Source organism: Gekko japonicus, unplaced genomic scaffold (assembly GCF_001447785.1).
Source record: "Gekko japonicus isolate JY-2015 unplaced genomic scaffold, Gekko_japonicus_V1.1 scaffold325, whole genome shotgun sequence".
In the NCBI taxonomy this organism is placed as follows: Eukaryota; Metazoa; Chordata; class Lepidosauria; order Squamata; family Gekkonidae; genus Gekko; species Gekko japonicus.
This window is the reverse complement of record NW_015164674.1, coordinates 940,136-956,570: the sequence shown is the minus strand read 5'-3', so window position 1 is coordinate 956,570 and position 16,435 is coordinate 940,136. Positions and strand designations below refer to the sequence as shown.

General features: G+C 39.0%; 1 protein-coding gene across 1 annotated transcript in view; it reads left to right on the top strand.

Moving 5' to 3' along the window:
* PCSK5 (proprotein convertase subtilisin/kexin type 5) overlaps positions 1-16,435 on the top strand; it is a 491,368-nt gene that overhangs the window by 340,242 nt on the left and 134,691 nt on the right. Inside the window, exons 15-17 of the mRNA XM_015409257.1 lie at positions 9,274-9,376; positions 13,888-14,081; positions 16,038-16,122. Of these exons, the coding sequence (XP_015264743.1) occupies positions 9,274-9,376; positions 13,888-14,081; positions 16,038-16,122 (382 nt within the window). The remainder of the gene's footprint in view (positions 1-9,273; positions 9,377-13,887; positions 14,082-16,037; positions 16,123-16,435) is intronic.

Sequence of the window (16,435 nt, the reverse complement as noted above, 5' to 3'; positions counted from 1 at the left end):
AGATATGCTCACGCCGGTGATGGAGCAACTCGATGGTATTAACCAGCAACTGACCTCGCTGAATCAAAACTTTGCATCCCAGCAGCTACAACTGGCAGAAACGGCGAAGAAGGTGGAACAAACAACTGTGAGAATTAAAGAGACACCACAAACAAGAAAATGAAGCAAAGAATGGGGGAAGTTGAAGCAAAACAAATCTTCCAAGAAAACTGTTTGCTACAGCTACAAATGGAAAAAGCTAACATGATCCTCAGATTCCAGGGAGTTCCTGAATCACAAATGGAAGATCTGAGGAAACTGCTCAGCGAGATCATAGCTCCAGTAATAAGCTTAACAGCGGATGAACTGGTAAAAGAGATGGAGACTGCTTATAGGGCATACTCCAATTATATAAAAAAATAGCCTCCCTGGAGAAATTGTGGTCAGATTCTCAAGAAGACAGACAAGAGATGCTATTTTAAAAGCGGCTTCAGCAACTCCACTGAAAATGGGGAATATAAACATTAAAACTTTAAAAGACATTCCATTTGAAATTCGCCAAAAGAGGAAAAGCTATAAGGACTTAATTTCTTTTCTTCAAACCAATGGAATTTCATACAGGTGGGCGATCCCAGAGTGTTTCATCTTTAAAATCAACGACAAAAGAGAAAAGATTGACTCCACTTTCAAAGCCAAAGAATTTCTGAGAGGCCAGTTGGAAATGGAAGAGGAATCCAAAGATGAAGAATCGAAATCAAGAACGGAAGAGGACTCTGGAACGGAAGAGGACTCTGCCATAGAAATGGGTGCAGGCGCAGTGAAAGTGACATATGATTTCTGAAAATTACCTTTTGAAGAAACTAACACGAAGATGCTCAGAAAGTTCTCTCACACAACTAACATACTAACATTGAAGCTGAGACAAACAAGAACTCTACAAGTATATTGTTATATTAACACTTTTATTAATAACATTTAGATTAACATGGATATGATCTCCTCCTCTTGGGTTTTTAGTGTAGTGTGGTTATCTATCCTTTATCCTTAGAAGTTAGCCCCCTCCCTTATATTTGCTTTGTAGTTTTGTAGTCTTATAAAAAAATAATAAAAATATCCCTCCGGGGATGCCAAAAAAAAGAGGAATCAATGGGGGAGCACATTTCACCCCTTTTGACCCACTTAGGGGTTGAATTTCTAAAAATCCCTTCTTAGTGAGTATGTATGCCATGGTAGGAGTGCTCTTCCTGAATTTGGTGTTTCTAGGTCCAGCGGTTTCACCTGGGTGTTGATTTTATGGTGAGGGGACTTTCTTTTATATATATATAGAGAGAGAGAGAGAGAGAAGGAAAAAAACCTAGGATAAAATTGAAGGCGTTATAGGCCTTTAAAGAGAATGCAGTCTTTGGTCTTCCAGATACGGAAACATATTACAAAGCTTGTGCATTAAGGAATGGATAACCGAAAATACTAGATTACTAAAATTGGAGGGACATAATTTAAAGCTAGGATGGCATGTCTATCTTTGATATCAAAAAGCAGACAATCACAAATATTTTAAAAACCATTTGATGAGGAAAGCACTACTGTTAGTATGGGAAAGAATCAGACATAAAATATATGTGAAGATCCCAAAATGGGTCTCTCCGATGGAAGCTTTTACTCAGCCTATATTAATGGAGAAGAAAAAAGTAGCTAGATATGAAGATTTATTAGGAAAGGAAGATAGGCTGAAATCCAAAGAAGAATTAGAGGAACAAGATATATATTTGGATTGGTAGACAAGAGTACAGCTGGAATCTAGATATGCTAAAGATAACAATTGACGTTTAATACACTTTTATATGAAACTAATGATAAATTAATTAAGAAATTTTATGTGTATTTGCTACAGATAAAGACAGAGGATGAGGTGATTCAAGAATGTATGCTAAAATGGGCCAAAAATTTTGGCTACAATATTGATCTTGAGGCTTCCGGTCGGGCTAAGATGGAGGACTGACGCACTTTCGCGATTGTGCGAAGTGAGCGACGGCCGCTTTTGACAGCTTGGGCAGTTTTTAGCCCAACGCATCGCTCCCCAGTGAGGGGGGGGGACAAGCAGGCAGCAGCGCCTAAGAGGGAGTGTGAGGTTGGCGTGATCCGGCTCCCGAAGGAGCCGTTTCATGCTTTGATCTCCTCCCCCGAAGAAGGCAAGTGCCAAGCAACTCTGCAGCGGCCGTTCGAGCCGGATTACCGGTTTAAGCTCTCTACCAGCCGACCTCTTGAAGATGGGCAACAACAGTAAGTGAAAAGAAGCAATGCGAAACCCGATTTGATCGTGCTAGATAACAATAAACGTGCCGCTTACCTGAACTGTGATAAGATAAAAATTGAAACAAGCGGTTGAGCGGGAAATGACCAAACATTCCCAGAAATCCGATTCCGGCAAAGAAAATAGTTGATTGAAGGCTTTAAAACAGTAAAAAAGAACATTGTTTAACATTCCTGCGGTGGGAATTGAGATATGTGCGCAGCCGAAAACCGAAACTGACGAACTGTATCGCGGGAGGAGCAGGCCGGTGTAACGAAAAAAATACTCCGAGGTGCTGGAACAGGAAGAGGAAGCCCTGAAAGAAGGGCTGAAGCCAACAGGAAGCCAACAGGAAGAGACTCGGAGCTACAAGAGAGCAGAACCGGAAGTGAGTGTATACGAACAGACGGGACCTGGAATACGGTAACCTGACCTACTCTATACCCGAATACCATAGAGAAGTTGCGCCCGACATTTTGAGGAGGACCTGACTTTAAATTTGACTTTAAACTTCTTTTAGAGGGTTTTTAAAAGCGAAAATAGAAGGGAATGGCTGATTGAAGGCTACCCTTTAGAAGAGACTGTTTGTTTGTGAATTTGCGCACCGCAGGAAAAGCACCAAAACGGAGACCAGAAGAGGACCGAAAAGAGCTGACTCTGATCCTGACGTTAAGCCAAAAGTGAGACCAAGAACTAATTCAACACCAACTAGGCTGACACCAACCCCCAAGATGTCAAAAGAGAGGGAGAAGGATAAGAAAGAGATGTATGCTGCCATGGAGGCAATGGAGAAAAGGATGCTGGAAGCAATACAAGCTATGGGAGAACAAAGTGAAAAAAGGATGGGGGAACAGATTGAAAAGCAACTGGAGGCACAAATGGCAAAGCAGACTCAGATTCATCTGAAACAACTTGAAGAGGTTCAGGAGAAGAACATAGCGGCAATTAAAGATTTGGTCACTACTGAGATAACTTCAATCAAGCAAGAAATAGAAGGAGTCAAAAAGGAGATTCAGGCTAATGCAACCAAAACTACGGAAGTGGAAGAGAAGATGCAACAAGTGGAAGAAAAACAGGATTCTTTGACTCAGCAATTTAGAAGATCAGAAACAATGATGGAGTTCAGAAGGATGCAAACCCATCTGAGATTCAGGGGCATTAAAGAGAAGGAAAATGAAGATATAAGAGATGAAATGATGAAGGCAATAACATCATATTTGGAAGAAGATGAAGGGACAATGGACTCTGATTTTGATTTGATATACAGAGTGAACTCCAGAATTGCAGAAAAGAAAAATTTACCAAGAGATGTTATTGTACAATTTGTAACAAGAACAACTACAGAAGATATTTTTAAGAAACAATTCACCGTCCCTTTTGAAATGGAAGGAAACAAGATTATGGTGATGAGAGAACTCCCCCGAGCAGTACTGCAAGACAGAAAAAGGTATAAGCCTTTGGTGGATAAACTGAGGACTTTGAATATTAGGTACAGATGGGAAATTCCACAAGGCTTATCCTTTACTTACAAAGGTGGGAGAGTCCAGATCAGGTCGGTGACGGATTTTTATAAATTTAAGGCGGACAATTCTGACGTCTTTGGAGAACTTTAAATTAAGAATCTACAATGGATTACAAATTGTTGTCATGGAACGTGAATGGATTAAATTCACCTAACAAGAGGAAAAGAATCAATTATTGGATACAAAAACAAAATTGTAACTTGATATGCTTGCAAGAAACTCATATTAGAAAACTGGATGCCAAATATTTAAAAAATGTTAAATTGGGATTAGAATTTTATTCCTCGGCCTTAAATAAGAAAAAAGGTGTGGTGATATATGTGAAAAAGGATTTACAACCTAAAGAAATTTTCAAAGATTTGGAAGGAAGATATGTGGGTGTGGAAGTGATGATTCAACAGAAAAAGACACTGGTGGTCAATATATACGCACCCAATGGAGCAAAAGAAAAGTTCTTTAAGGACTTAACTGAACACCTACAAGGACAAACTTATGATCAAGTTATTTTGGCCGGAGACTTTAATGGAACTATAGATCGGCTGGATAGACAATCACAAAAAGGCAACGAAATTAGTGGAAAATTGCCAAAGAACTTTTTTGAACTAGTCAAACAGGAAAAACTAGAAGATGTGTGGAGGAAATGGAACCCAACGCAGAAAGATTTTACTTTTTATTCCAATAGACATTGCTCTTTTTCCAGAATTGATATGATTTGGATGTCAGAAGAATTGTCAATGAAAACACAAAAAATAGAAATCCTGCCTAGATGTAACTCGGATCACAACCCTGTTTTGTGGACCTCTACTGAAAGGAATAAATCCTTTCTTTGGAGAATAAATGAAGATTTGTTGGATAAAAAAGGTGTTATGGAAATGTTAAAAGAAGAAACAAAACAATATTTCCAACAAAATCTGAATAAAGAGACTTCAATACAGGTAGTGTGGGACGCTTACAAAGCTGTGATGAGAGGGATTCTCATCTCACAAAATGTGAAGCAAAAGAAGGAAAAACTTCAAAGGCAAGTGGAAGTATTGGAACAAATAGCCCAAAAAGAAAAAGAACTGAAGAAGAAACCGGGGAAAAAGAAGATTATTAGAGAACTACAGTTGCTGAAAGAACAGCTGAATGATTTTTTGAACCAAGAGCTTTATTGGAATTTAAAGAAGTTACAACAGAAATCTTTTGAAGGGGCGAATAAACCGGGGAAATATCTAGCTTGGCAACTCAAAGCAAGAAAAGAAAGAAGAATGATAACCAAAATTATAGAAGAAGGAAAAGAATTCGTTGACCCTAATGGTATAAAGAGAAGTTTCTTCAAGTATTATGCTAAATTGTTTCAAGCAAATAGAATTGATCTTGAGAAGATTGAAAGATATTTAGAAGAGATTCCACTATCCAAAATAAGCAAAGAGTTTAAAGATTTACTAAATGGGCCAATCCAAACAGAGGAAGTGAGGAAGGCAATTGAAGAAGCGAAGTTGGGGAAGGCGCCAGGGCCGGACGGATTTACCGCGAAGTTTTATAAAAAAATGAAAGAGGAACTTGTCCCGGCCCTGGAAGCTTTATCCAACGACATACGGATGTGCAAGAAAGTGCCAGACTCATGGAAAGAGGCAATCATTTCATTGATACCAAAGGAAGGCCAAGAACTAACGAATGTAAAGAACTACAGGCCAATTTCTCTCCTAAATAATGACTATAAGATCTTTGCAAAAATTATTGCAGAAAGAGTGAAAAACTACTTACAAACAGTGATTTCAGAAGATCAAGCGGGCTTTCTGCCAAAAAGACAAATTCGAGATAATGTAAGAATAGTAATGGACGCAGTGGAATACTATGAAAAGCACCCTGAAAAAGAGGTAACTTTTTTGTTTGTGGATGCGGAAAAAGCATTTGACAATCTTAATTGGAAGTTTATGTTACAGATGATGGAAAAAATTGATACGGGACAACAGTTCAGAAATTGTATTGAAGCTATCTATTCGGAACAAAGAGCTACACTGAATGTAAATAAAGAATTGACCGATAGCTTCAAGGTACAGAAAGGTACTCGGCAGGGTTGTCCCTTGTCACCGCTATTGTTCATTTGGGTGTTGGAGGTACTTTTACAAAAAATACAACAAGATCAAGAGATTAAGGGTTTGACACATAAAGGTTTTAAATATAAATACCGTGCTTTTGCAGATGACGTAATGTTTATTGTGGAAAACCCGACGGAAGAGTTACCGTTACTATTTCAAAAAATAAAAGATTTTGGAGAATTGGCAGGATTTTATGTAAACAAGAATAAAACGAAGCTTATTTGCAAAAATATGACGAAACAAAAACAAGTGGAACTACAAAATTTGGTACAATGTGAAGTGGTAAAGAAGACGAAATACTTAGGCATTGAGTTAACTGCAAAGAATATAGACTTATATAAGAACAATTATGAAAAACTATGGGCTAAGTTAACCCAAGACTTTAAGAAATGGGACAAAATGAACTTGTCACTGATGGGAAGAATTTCAGTTATAAAAATGAATGTCCTACCACGTTTGATGTTCCTGTTCCAAACAATACCAATACTTAGTAAGACAGATTTGCTGCAAAGGTGGCAACAAGAACTATCAAAGTTTGTTTGGGCAGGCAAGAAACCGAGAATTAAGATGAAAATACTTTGTGATGCCAAGGACAGAGGTGGACTACAGCTACCAAATCTCAGATTATATTATGAAGCGGTTTGTATGACCTGGTTGAAGCAATGGGTGAAATTAGAAAATGATAAGCTATTGGGGTTAGAAGGTCATGATTGTAGATTTGGTTGGCATGCATATTTATGGTATGACAAAACAAAAATGGATAGCTTTTTTAAGCATCATGTGGTAAGAAAAGCATTATTTGTGGTATGGATGAGATATAAAAAATATTTTGGTGATGTAAGGCCACTTTGGATTGTACCAGTGGAAGTGTTAACATCTTACTCAAGACGTAGAGACAAAGATTGGTTGCTGTATAAAGACATAATAAAAAAAGAGGGAACAGAATGGGTAATGAAAAAGCAGAATGAAATTGAATATGAATATGAATGGTTGAAATACATGCAGATCTCTGACCTTTTTAGGTCAGACAAAAGAAATTATGGTTTTAGAGAGGAAAAAAATGAAATGGAAAAGGTATGGGAGAGTGGAGGGGGAAAAGATATCTCTAAAATGTATAAAGTGTTGTTAAAATGGTATACAGAAGATGAGACTGTGAAAGAGCAAATGTTAAAATGGGCAATAAATATGAACAAGGAAATTGACATAGAAACCTGGGAATATTTGTGGAAAAATGCTATTAAGATATCACCCTGTACCAATGTTAGAGAGAATTGTTACAAAATGATGTATAGGTGGTATATGACCCCAAAGAAAATTGCAAATATGAACCAGAATATGTCAAATAAATGTTGGAAATGTAAAAAACATGAGGGCTCATTTTACCATATGTGGTGGACTTGTGAAAAAGCTACACTCTTTTGGACAAAAGTCCACAAAGAAATGCAAAAAATACTTAAGTGCTCTTTCAAGAAAGCGCCGGAAATTCTGCTTTTGGGACTAAAAATGGAAGAAGTTAACTCGACTAAAAGGACTTTATTCTGGTACCTTATTACAACAGCGAGGATGATTTATGCACAATTTTGGAAGACTGAGAAAGTACCAGAAATCGAAGACTGGATACAAAAAGTTCTGTTCATGGCAGAAATGGATAAAATCACAAAGAAGTTGAATAATCAAGAAGACAACGTGTTTTTTCAAGAATGGAATGACTTTAAAATATATCTGGAAAAGAACTGGGATGTAAAACAAAACTTAATATGTTTAGATCAATATTAAGTCAAATGATGTTATCTTGAGGTTGGATGATAACAAACGATGTGTTAATGATATAATGAAATTTGTAAGAAGGGGGAGAAGCATTGCGGGAAGCTACTGGAGGGAGGGGAGGAAGGGAATGAGGTAAACAATGGACTGAATGATTTAATCTTATATGTTATGTTCCTAAGAAAATAAAATTTGTTTACCAGAATATTGATCTTGATAATTGGTTGCAAATATGGAAAACAAATATGTTAAAATAACAAAATCAGTTTCTTTTAAATAGAATCTATATAAAATGTTTTATAGGTGACATATAATGCCAGAGAAATTAGCCAGAATATACCCTGGAATGTCTGACGAATGTTGGAAATGTAAGATACAGGTGGGAAGCTTTTTTCATGTAAAGAGGTGATGTTATACTGGAGAAGGGTTCATGAAATGTTACCAAAAAAAGTTGATATTGCTACCATTTAAACCTGAAATGTTTTTACTTAATATTATGTCTGATGTAAAAGATAAGAAAGTTAAACACTTAATTATACATATAGTTACGGCAGCAAGAATTCTTTATGCTAAGAATTCTGTATGCTAAATACTAGAAAAAATTGGAGATACCAACAGAAAATGAACTTTTGTCAAAAATCTTTGAACCAACCAAAATGATTATATTGTCGGACTTGTTAAAAGACCAAAGTAAACAAAAAGTGTGAGACAATTGGATACCATTTTATGACTGGATGGAAAGAAACTTTGAAGATCACAAACAATAAATATAACTCATTAACTTGGAGAAACTCTAACTTGAATGGCATAGAACCTTTTTTCAGGAACCATTATAGAAGATGTTAGCAATTTGATTAAGCGTTACTAGCTTTAATAAATACTTAAAAGAAAGAGATTGGAAACAAAGAATTAATACAGAAAATTTGTAACAGCTTTTATATAAACTTGTTGGAACTTCCCTTTATGTCGTATCCCATCCCTTGTACCCTTCCCGTCCTATAATGTGTTAAAACCAAAGAAAAATTTACATACAAGATAATTTATTTATTATTTATTTATTTATTATTCACATTTCTATCCCACCCTCCCCGGAGGCTCAGGGCGGCTTACAGGGCGTATCGCCAGATAAAACAGTAAAACAATACCAAATAGTAAAATACATCACCATTAAACCAATTTTGGTGCTCCTCTCAGTCAATTTCCAAATTCCAAATTACACTTTCTAAAAGCAAGATGGCCACCCCCTACACCTCCCATTCTCGCCCATAGTGCAGCGATTATGGGGCATTGATGGAACGTGCCCCCTCCAGATGTCCATATATGGGGCGTTGATGGTAGACTAGTGCGTTGGTAGTGCACTAGTGATGGACTGGTGGTGGTGGCTCCTATTCAAAAGCCTGGGCTAGACAGTTTCTAATCTACACAAGGCCATATAACTATGTTGCTACTTTGTCTTCTTATTACTCTTCTGGGTTTTTAGACTCCCTTCTTGGCATGCTTCCCTGAGATGCCAGGTTTACTCTGTTTATGTGTGCAGCAACATCCTCCATGATCTATCTGGTGAAGTCCAGCCACTGTTCCCCTATATTTCTGACCATATCTGTGACATAAAGTTGTTGTTTCCCTCTAATAAAAGGTCCATGCAATGCAGAGTGCAGTAAGGTAGGATGTGGTGGGCCTGGACCAGACCATTGCAATGACTGTCTACACTACTACTACAAATCTAAAAACAACACAAGGTAAGAAGAACATACTTATATAGTAATTGTTACCTATTCACCCAACACATTTATTGCAATAAACCTTTCTTCTTTAACTTACTTGATATGTACTGTACTTGTAACGGCCATTGGCCATATGCAATAAATCGAACTGAACTGAACTGAACTTACTTGATAACATTGCTTAAAGCTGGGTAGAGTTACTGATTCATGAGACTGTTACCAAGCATTCAAATTTATAATATTAGTCCATTTTAATATATTGAACAAAGTTACAGTGAGCAAACTATTAACACTGAAAAACTGAGTTACATGAATATTTAATATTAGAGGCATGACACCAAATCCATTTTTTAGAATGCAGTGTTAGGATGGGGTGATTGAGAACAAAAAAGCAGCAGAGAGGTAGGAAGGATGCTTAATTCCATACCCACTACTTCTCTGTTCCAGATCACACATACACACCCATGTCTGTGGCTTCTCTGGGATTTCAAATGTGTGTGTCCTCTCATATGTGTACCTGATACTCCACAGAAGCATGGAAGCTGTGTGGAGTTGGAGTAAAGAAATGAGAGCTAAGGTTCATCACCTCCCTTCCCACACACACACACAATTTTCTATTCACAGTTCCGTCTGTTAAAAGCATTGGGCTATAATACATGTTTCCATATAACATTTAGTCATCCCCTGTAGATTACTGAACAGTCTGGGTTGTAAAAAAAAAAAAAAAGATACCAAGCCACAGCCATTTATGCAGAAGATACCAAGATTAAATTATACAGTGTAGATATGTGAAAGGGGCCAATCATGGGATAATGATGGCTTCTGACTAGGCACGAACCACATTTTTACAGTTTAGTTTGTGGTTCATGACTGAACCATGACCCATATCCTCTTTCTGCTCCCCGCCACTTTCTGTGGGGAGCAGAAAGCAGACATTAAAACAGCTCCCAGCCATTTAAACCAAATGGCTGAACGCCACTCCACTGCTCAGCTGTTTGGTTTAAATGGCTTGGAGCTGAACCCAAGAAAGCCCCTTTAAACAGCTGAGCCACTTGGAGCTGAGCAGTTTGCTCTGCTCAGCTCAGCTGTTTAAAAAGGGGCTTTCATGGGCAATGAGCCCCAGGGGCTAGCTGCCAAAGAAAGCCCCTTTAAACAGCTGAGCCATGTGAAGCAAACTGCTCAGCTCTGGATGGCTCAGCTGTTTAAAGTGGCTTTCTTGGGCACTGAGACCCAGGGGTTAACTACCTAAGAAAGCCCATTTAAACAGCTGTGCAGCATGGAGCAGTTTTCTCCCTGCCTCTCAGCTGTTTAAAGGGGATTTCTTGGCCCCAGGAATGGTGCCAAAGAATGCTCCTTTAAACATCTGAGAGGTGCAGAGCAAATTGCTCCATGCCTCTCAGCTGTTTAAAGGGACTTTCTTGGGCAGCGAGACCCAGAGGCTAGCTTCCCAAGAAAGCAGAGCCCCAGGGCTGGCTGCCCAAGAAAGCCTCTTTAAAAAGCTGAGTGAAACGGAGCAAATTGCTCCACAAGGAGCAGTTTGCTCCACAAGGAGCAGTTTGCTCCATGCCTCTCACTGTATTAAGGGGCCTTCTTGGGCAGTGAGCCCCCAGGGCTGGCTGCAGAAGAAAGCCCCTTTAAACAGCTGAGTAGTACAAATAGGGCTGCCAAGCTGCGGCGGGGGATCCGCACGTCTTCACAGGATCCCTGCTGCAGAGGACAGCGATATGCGTTGCACCGCCGTCGCCAGGATATGATGCTACGTATCGCTCTGGCAATAGGACTCCAAACAGCCCCATTGCCAGAGCGACGCGTAGCATCACATCCTGGCGATGGTGGTGCAACGCGTATCGCTGTCCCCTGCGGCAGGGATCCTGTGAAGACGTGTGGATCCCCCGCCGCGGCTTGGCAGCCCTAAGTACAAAGCAGCTTGCTCCATGCCTCTCAGCAGTTTAAAGGGTCTTTCTTGGACAGCGAGACCCAGGAGCTAGCTGCCTAAGAAAGCCCCTTTAAATAGCTGTGCAGCACAGAGTTTTCTCCCTGCTTCTCAGCTGCTTAATAGGGAATTGTTGGGCAGTGAGTCCCAGGACTAGCTGCCCAAGAAAGCCCCTTTAAACAGCTGAGAGGCACAGAGGAAATTGCTCCATGTGGAGCAGTTTGCTTCATGCCTCTCAGCTGTTTAAGAACAGAAGAACATAAGAGAAGCCATGTTGGATCAGGCCAATAGCCCATCCAGTCCAACTCTCTGTGTTCCACAGTGGCTAGAACCCAGCTGCCATCAGCAGGGCCAGAACTCCAGAAGCCCTATGGTATCACTGTTGCCCCCCAAGCACCAAGAATACAAAGTATCACTGCCCCAGACATATTATTCTATCCGTACCTTGCAGCTAGTAGCCAGTGATGGACTTCTGCTCCATCTGTTTATCTAATCCCCTCTTGAAGCTGTCTGTGCTTGTAGCTACCACCATTTCTTGTGGCACTGAATTCCACATGTTAATTACTCTTTGGGTGAAGAAGTACTTCCTTTTATGTGTTCTAAGCCCTACTGCTCATCAACTTCGTTGAGTGCCCACAAGTTCTTGTATTGTGAGAAAGGGAGAAAAATACTTCTTTCTCTACCTTCTCTGTCCCATGCATAATTTTGTAAGCCTCTATCATGTCATCCCTCGGTCGTCATCTCTCCAAGCTAAAGAGCCCTAACCTCTTTAACCTTTCTTCATATGGAAAGTGTTCCATCCCCTTAATCATTTTAATTGCCCTTTTCTGCACCTTTCCAATGCTATATATCTTTTTTGAGGTGCGGTGACCAGAGCTGAACACAGTATTCCAAATGAGGCTGCACTATAGATTTATACAGGGGCATTATGATACTGGCTGATTTTTTTCAATTGCCTTCCTAATAATCCCCAGCATAGCATTTGCCTTTTTTATTGCACCGCACACTGAGTCAACATTTTCAGTGAGTTATCTACTACGATTCCAAGATCTCCCTCTTTAAAAGGGGCTTTCTTGGGCAGTGAGCCCCAAGGGCTAACTGTCAAAGAAAGCCCCTCTCTCAGTGTTTAAAGTGAATTTCTTGACTGCCAAAGAAAGCCCCTTTTATCAGTTGAGAGGCACAGAAGTAATTGCTCCACACAGAGTTATTTGCTCCATGCCTCTCTGTTGTTTAAAGGGGCCTTCGTGGGCAGCGAGGTCCAGGGGCTAGCTGTCAAAGAAACCCCCTTTAAACATCTGAGCTGCACAGAGCTGTTAAAGCTTTAAAAAGACTGCACAAGAAAGCGTAAAACAGCTGAGTGGCAGGGAGCCCCAGCAGCTCAGCTGTTTTTGCGGCTTTCTGCAGAAGCAGAAAGCATAGGTTTAAAGGGACTTAAGTCTTTTTAAATCCCTGTTGTCTGCTCTGGCCAGGAAGCAGCACAAAACCCACGAACTGCCTTGGACTTCAGTTCCTGAACCACGAACAGGGCAAAATTCATTGCAAATTTTGCTTCTTGGTTCCGTTTGTGGTTGTCCCTACTACTGACCACCCTGCACTGTCCAACCTCATCCCACTTCCTTTCATACTACTAGTCTGTTGCTAAACTGTGGCATTTGTTGCTAAGCTGTGCTATTTTTTGATGCAAGTCTACTGGACCCCCCCCAAAAAAAAAATTCGGGCTTCCCAAAAAAATCCTGGATCCCAATACCAGTATTCAGATCCAGGATTTCTCAAAAATCCCAATTTTTTTAAGAGTCCAATAGAACCAAGAAGAAAAAAAACAGAAAAAACCACACAGCAGTGGCAGAGCCACAAAAAACACATTGCTTCTGCCACTCAGTTGTTTTTTGGGCTTTCTTCTGCAGTCCTTTTAAACAGGGTACATTTAAAGGGACTGCAGAAGAAAACCCAATACAGCTGAGCAGTGGGAGCACTCTGCTCCTGCCATTCAGCTGTTTTTTGCAGCTTTGCCGACCTTCCCAGTAATTCCTGAAAATATATGGGATTTTTTTCAGGATTTTTGTTGTTGTTTTCCCAATAAATCTTGGATACTTTTGGGATGCCAAAATATACTAGAAAAATACTAATAAAGAATTTTTGGGTATATTTTGGGGTTGGATAGATCCAAATGCACACCCCTACTTTCACATACTATGGATGATCCAGGTACTTGTAGGTCACAAGATAAAGGAGACAGTACCATTTGAAGGATCACCTTATGTGTCAGTGTTCTTGATGTTATGTGGGTAAGACGTTTGGTAATTAATGAGGTAGAAACTAATTATTTCATATTTATATTGTACTCATAGGGGGCTAATAGAGGTGTACTGGAAATGTAGGCAGAATACCAAGAGGGGCCTCATTTCCACCTCTCTGACAATAGTTAGTATTTTCGATCTGATCTAATTTACTGCAGCTAGAGCCAGTAAAAGTTAGTTTTTTCATAGATAAGTCTGCATCATAGTTGGAAAGTTGCTGTTCTAACAGTTCAATCAGTTATTTTCACAAAATGCACTAACAATTCTGGCTATGCCTTTTGTCTTATACAATGTAGAATCTGTGTTCCCAATTGTCCAACTGGCCACTACAGTGCAGATAAGAAGCGCTGCAAAAAATGTTCAGCCAACTGTGAAACTTGTTTTGGAGGTCACAATGACCAGTGCAATACTTGCAAACCTGGTTACTATATCCATGAAGAAACCAGAAATTGCATTTCCAGCTGCCCAGATGGATTTTACCTGGATAATAGTCAGTATTCTTAAATCATTTAATATGTTTAAACACCTGCCAATAGGAATGTTCATGTTGATAAGAACTAGATATATTTGCATGATTTGACACAGGGAAAACATGGATTTTCAGAGAGATCTGTTGTTTCTGCTTCAGGCACTGTGTGCAAATTTGAATCAGCAAAAATTGTGTTTAAATCCCTTCTAATTAAGGCTCTAATTAACTTTCCAGGTGACCACTATACACTTACAGTTTCAAGCTTAGATGGCTTTTAAAAGAAATAGGACAATTTCCTAGATGGCTGAGTGGGACTGTCACGTTCAGAGGCAGTATAGCTCCAAATGCCAGTTACTGGAAGGAAGCAAAAGCAAGGGAATGTTTTGGCCATCCTGAGCATTTGTTTGGCCATTGTGGAAAACTGAATGCTGGACTAGATGGATCATTGGTTTGATCTAGTAGGGCTCTTTTTATGTTTTTTTTTATTTCAAATGAAACATTAATGGCTTTTCCCCAAGATAAGAACCACCACCACAACAGAAAATGTGTTGCACCAGCTACTCATTTTGTAAATGCTTGCAAAAGCAACATTGTAAAAATACTGAGGGTAAAAATGTCAGGTAATATGAGCCTTCATTTTTACTTAGTAGAAATGCATAGGAGATGAGGGCAAGAAAATAATTAAATGTTAAACTGCACCACCAATTTTTTTCAAATGGTTGTTGAGCGTTTTTTCTTAAAAATCCAACTCACAATTTATTGCCACAGAACAAAAATCATTCCCCCTTCTAAAACATATTTTATTGCCCTTCAGTCTTCTCTCCTTGCCACTTGGTGGTCCATACCATTAGCTGCTGTCATTTTTCCAGCCCTCCAGCAAACAAGACGATAAGTTCTTTGCAATGCTGAAAAACACTGTACCATGAACACAGTGAAGAAAGGGACTACTGTTCTCTACTAGCAACAGTGAGGGGTTCCATAAATTGTATTAGCAGCCCTACTTTCTTTAAAAAAGAAAAGAAAGCCACACCGAAGAAAGGTTGTCCAGAGATGACAGCAGATGGACAATTGCAAAGTATTCAACTCATTTATGGCTAATGTGGGTTGCAGTTCTTCTGGAATAATATTTTTGACACCACCTTCTGAGCCTCTGACCTCTCAAGCTCAAAGAGACAGCAGACACTACAACTCCTTCAGAACTATGCCCTAGCTGTGTCTTTATCTTCTTTTGCATCCCTTCTATTTCCAGCCATCTGGATCTGCGTTTTGGTTTATAGTCCAACAGTTCTCTGCCATAACCTACCTCAAAACTTTCCTTTGTCTGCTAGCAGCTGGATTATCATCACTGCCCTAAACTGTGCCTCAATTTTCCCTCTTTGTCTGTTTGTTTACTTTCCTGCCCCTCTTCTCAATTTACAACTTTTATAAAAGTGACACTGAAGTTTAGTCATCTTTTTTAGTTTTAGGACATCTTGGTTTATATTGGGTTTGTAAACCCTGCCATCCACCAACACGTCTTATTTCATCCTTTCCGCATTTTTTCTCCTCCTCTGTTTCCATATTCTTTTGTCAAGCATGTAGATTTCATTTTCTTGTGTGCCTGCAGTACTGTTATCTATTTAGAGGATAGAAGCATCTGTAAATATAAATTAAATCAATATCTGAAAGAAAGCTTTTCCTGATGTTTCTGTTTTCTACACAGTAAATGCTTGCACCAGTCATTAGTGCAGGATCTCATTATAACCTTAAAGGCAGCATTTACTATCCCTCATTTTTTCAAAAAGAAATACATTCTTAGATATATGCAGTTATTTCAGATTATTTGAAAAAGGTTACTATTTTATCCATATGGAATATTGAACTTTATTTTAGCTTTCAGTTCCTGTTTATTGTATCAAGAAAGAAAATAAGCGATGAGATATATCCATTACATTTTATTGACCTGGATTTTCTGAACAGTATTTCTTTTTCTTTCAGATAAAATTGTCTGCCGTAAATGCAGTGAAAACTGTAAGACATGCACTGAATTTCAAACCTGCACAGAATGCAGACATGGCCTAAGGTAAGGAAATGATAGATTGCACTATCATAGTAACCAAGGAGGCACATGTATATACATATAACAAATAAAGTTGCATAATACAGTTCTTTAAGCCTTACTTTGCATCCCATTTAAATGTCAGAGAGTTGTTTATTGTATGCTTGCATTAATAAGCTCCTGGGTAACAGTGGATAAAAAGCCTTAAGTAGGAGGAAAATAGGTGCTTTAGCTCTTGCACTTGATTTTTCCTTCTATTTTGACTTGTAATATAACATTTATGAATAACTGTAGAGAAACAATTGATGATTGAAAATTTTGGATGTACTACTCTGAT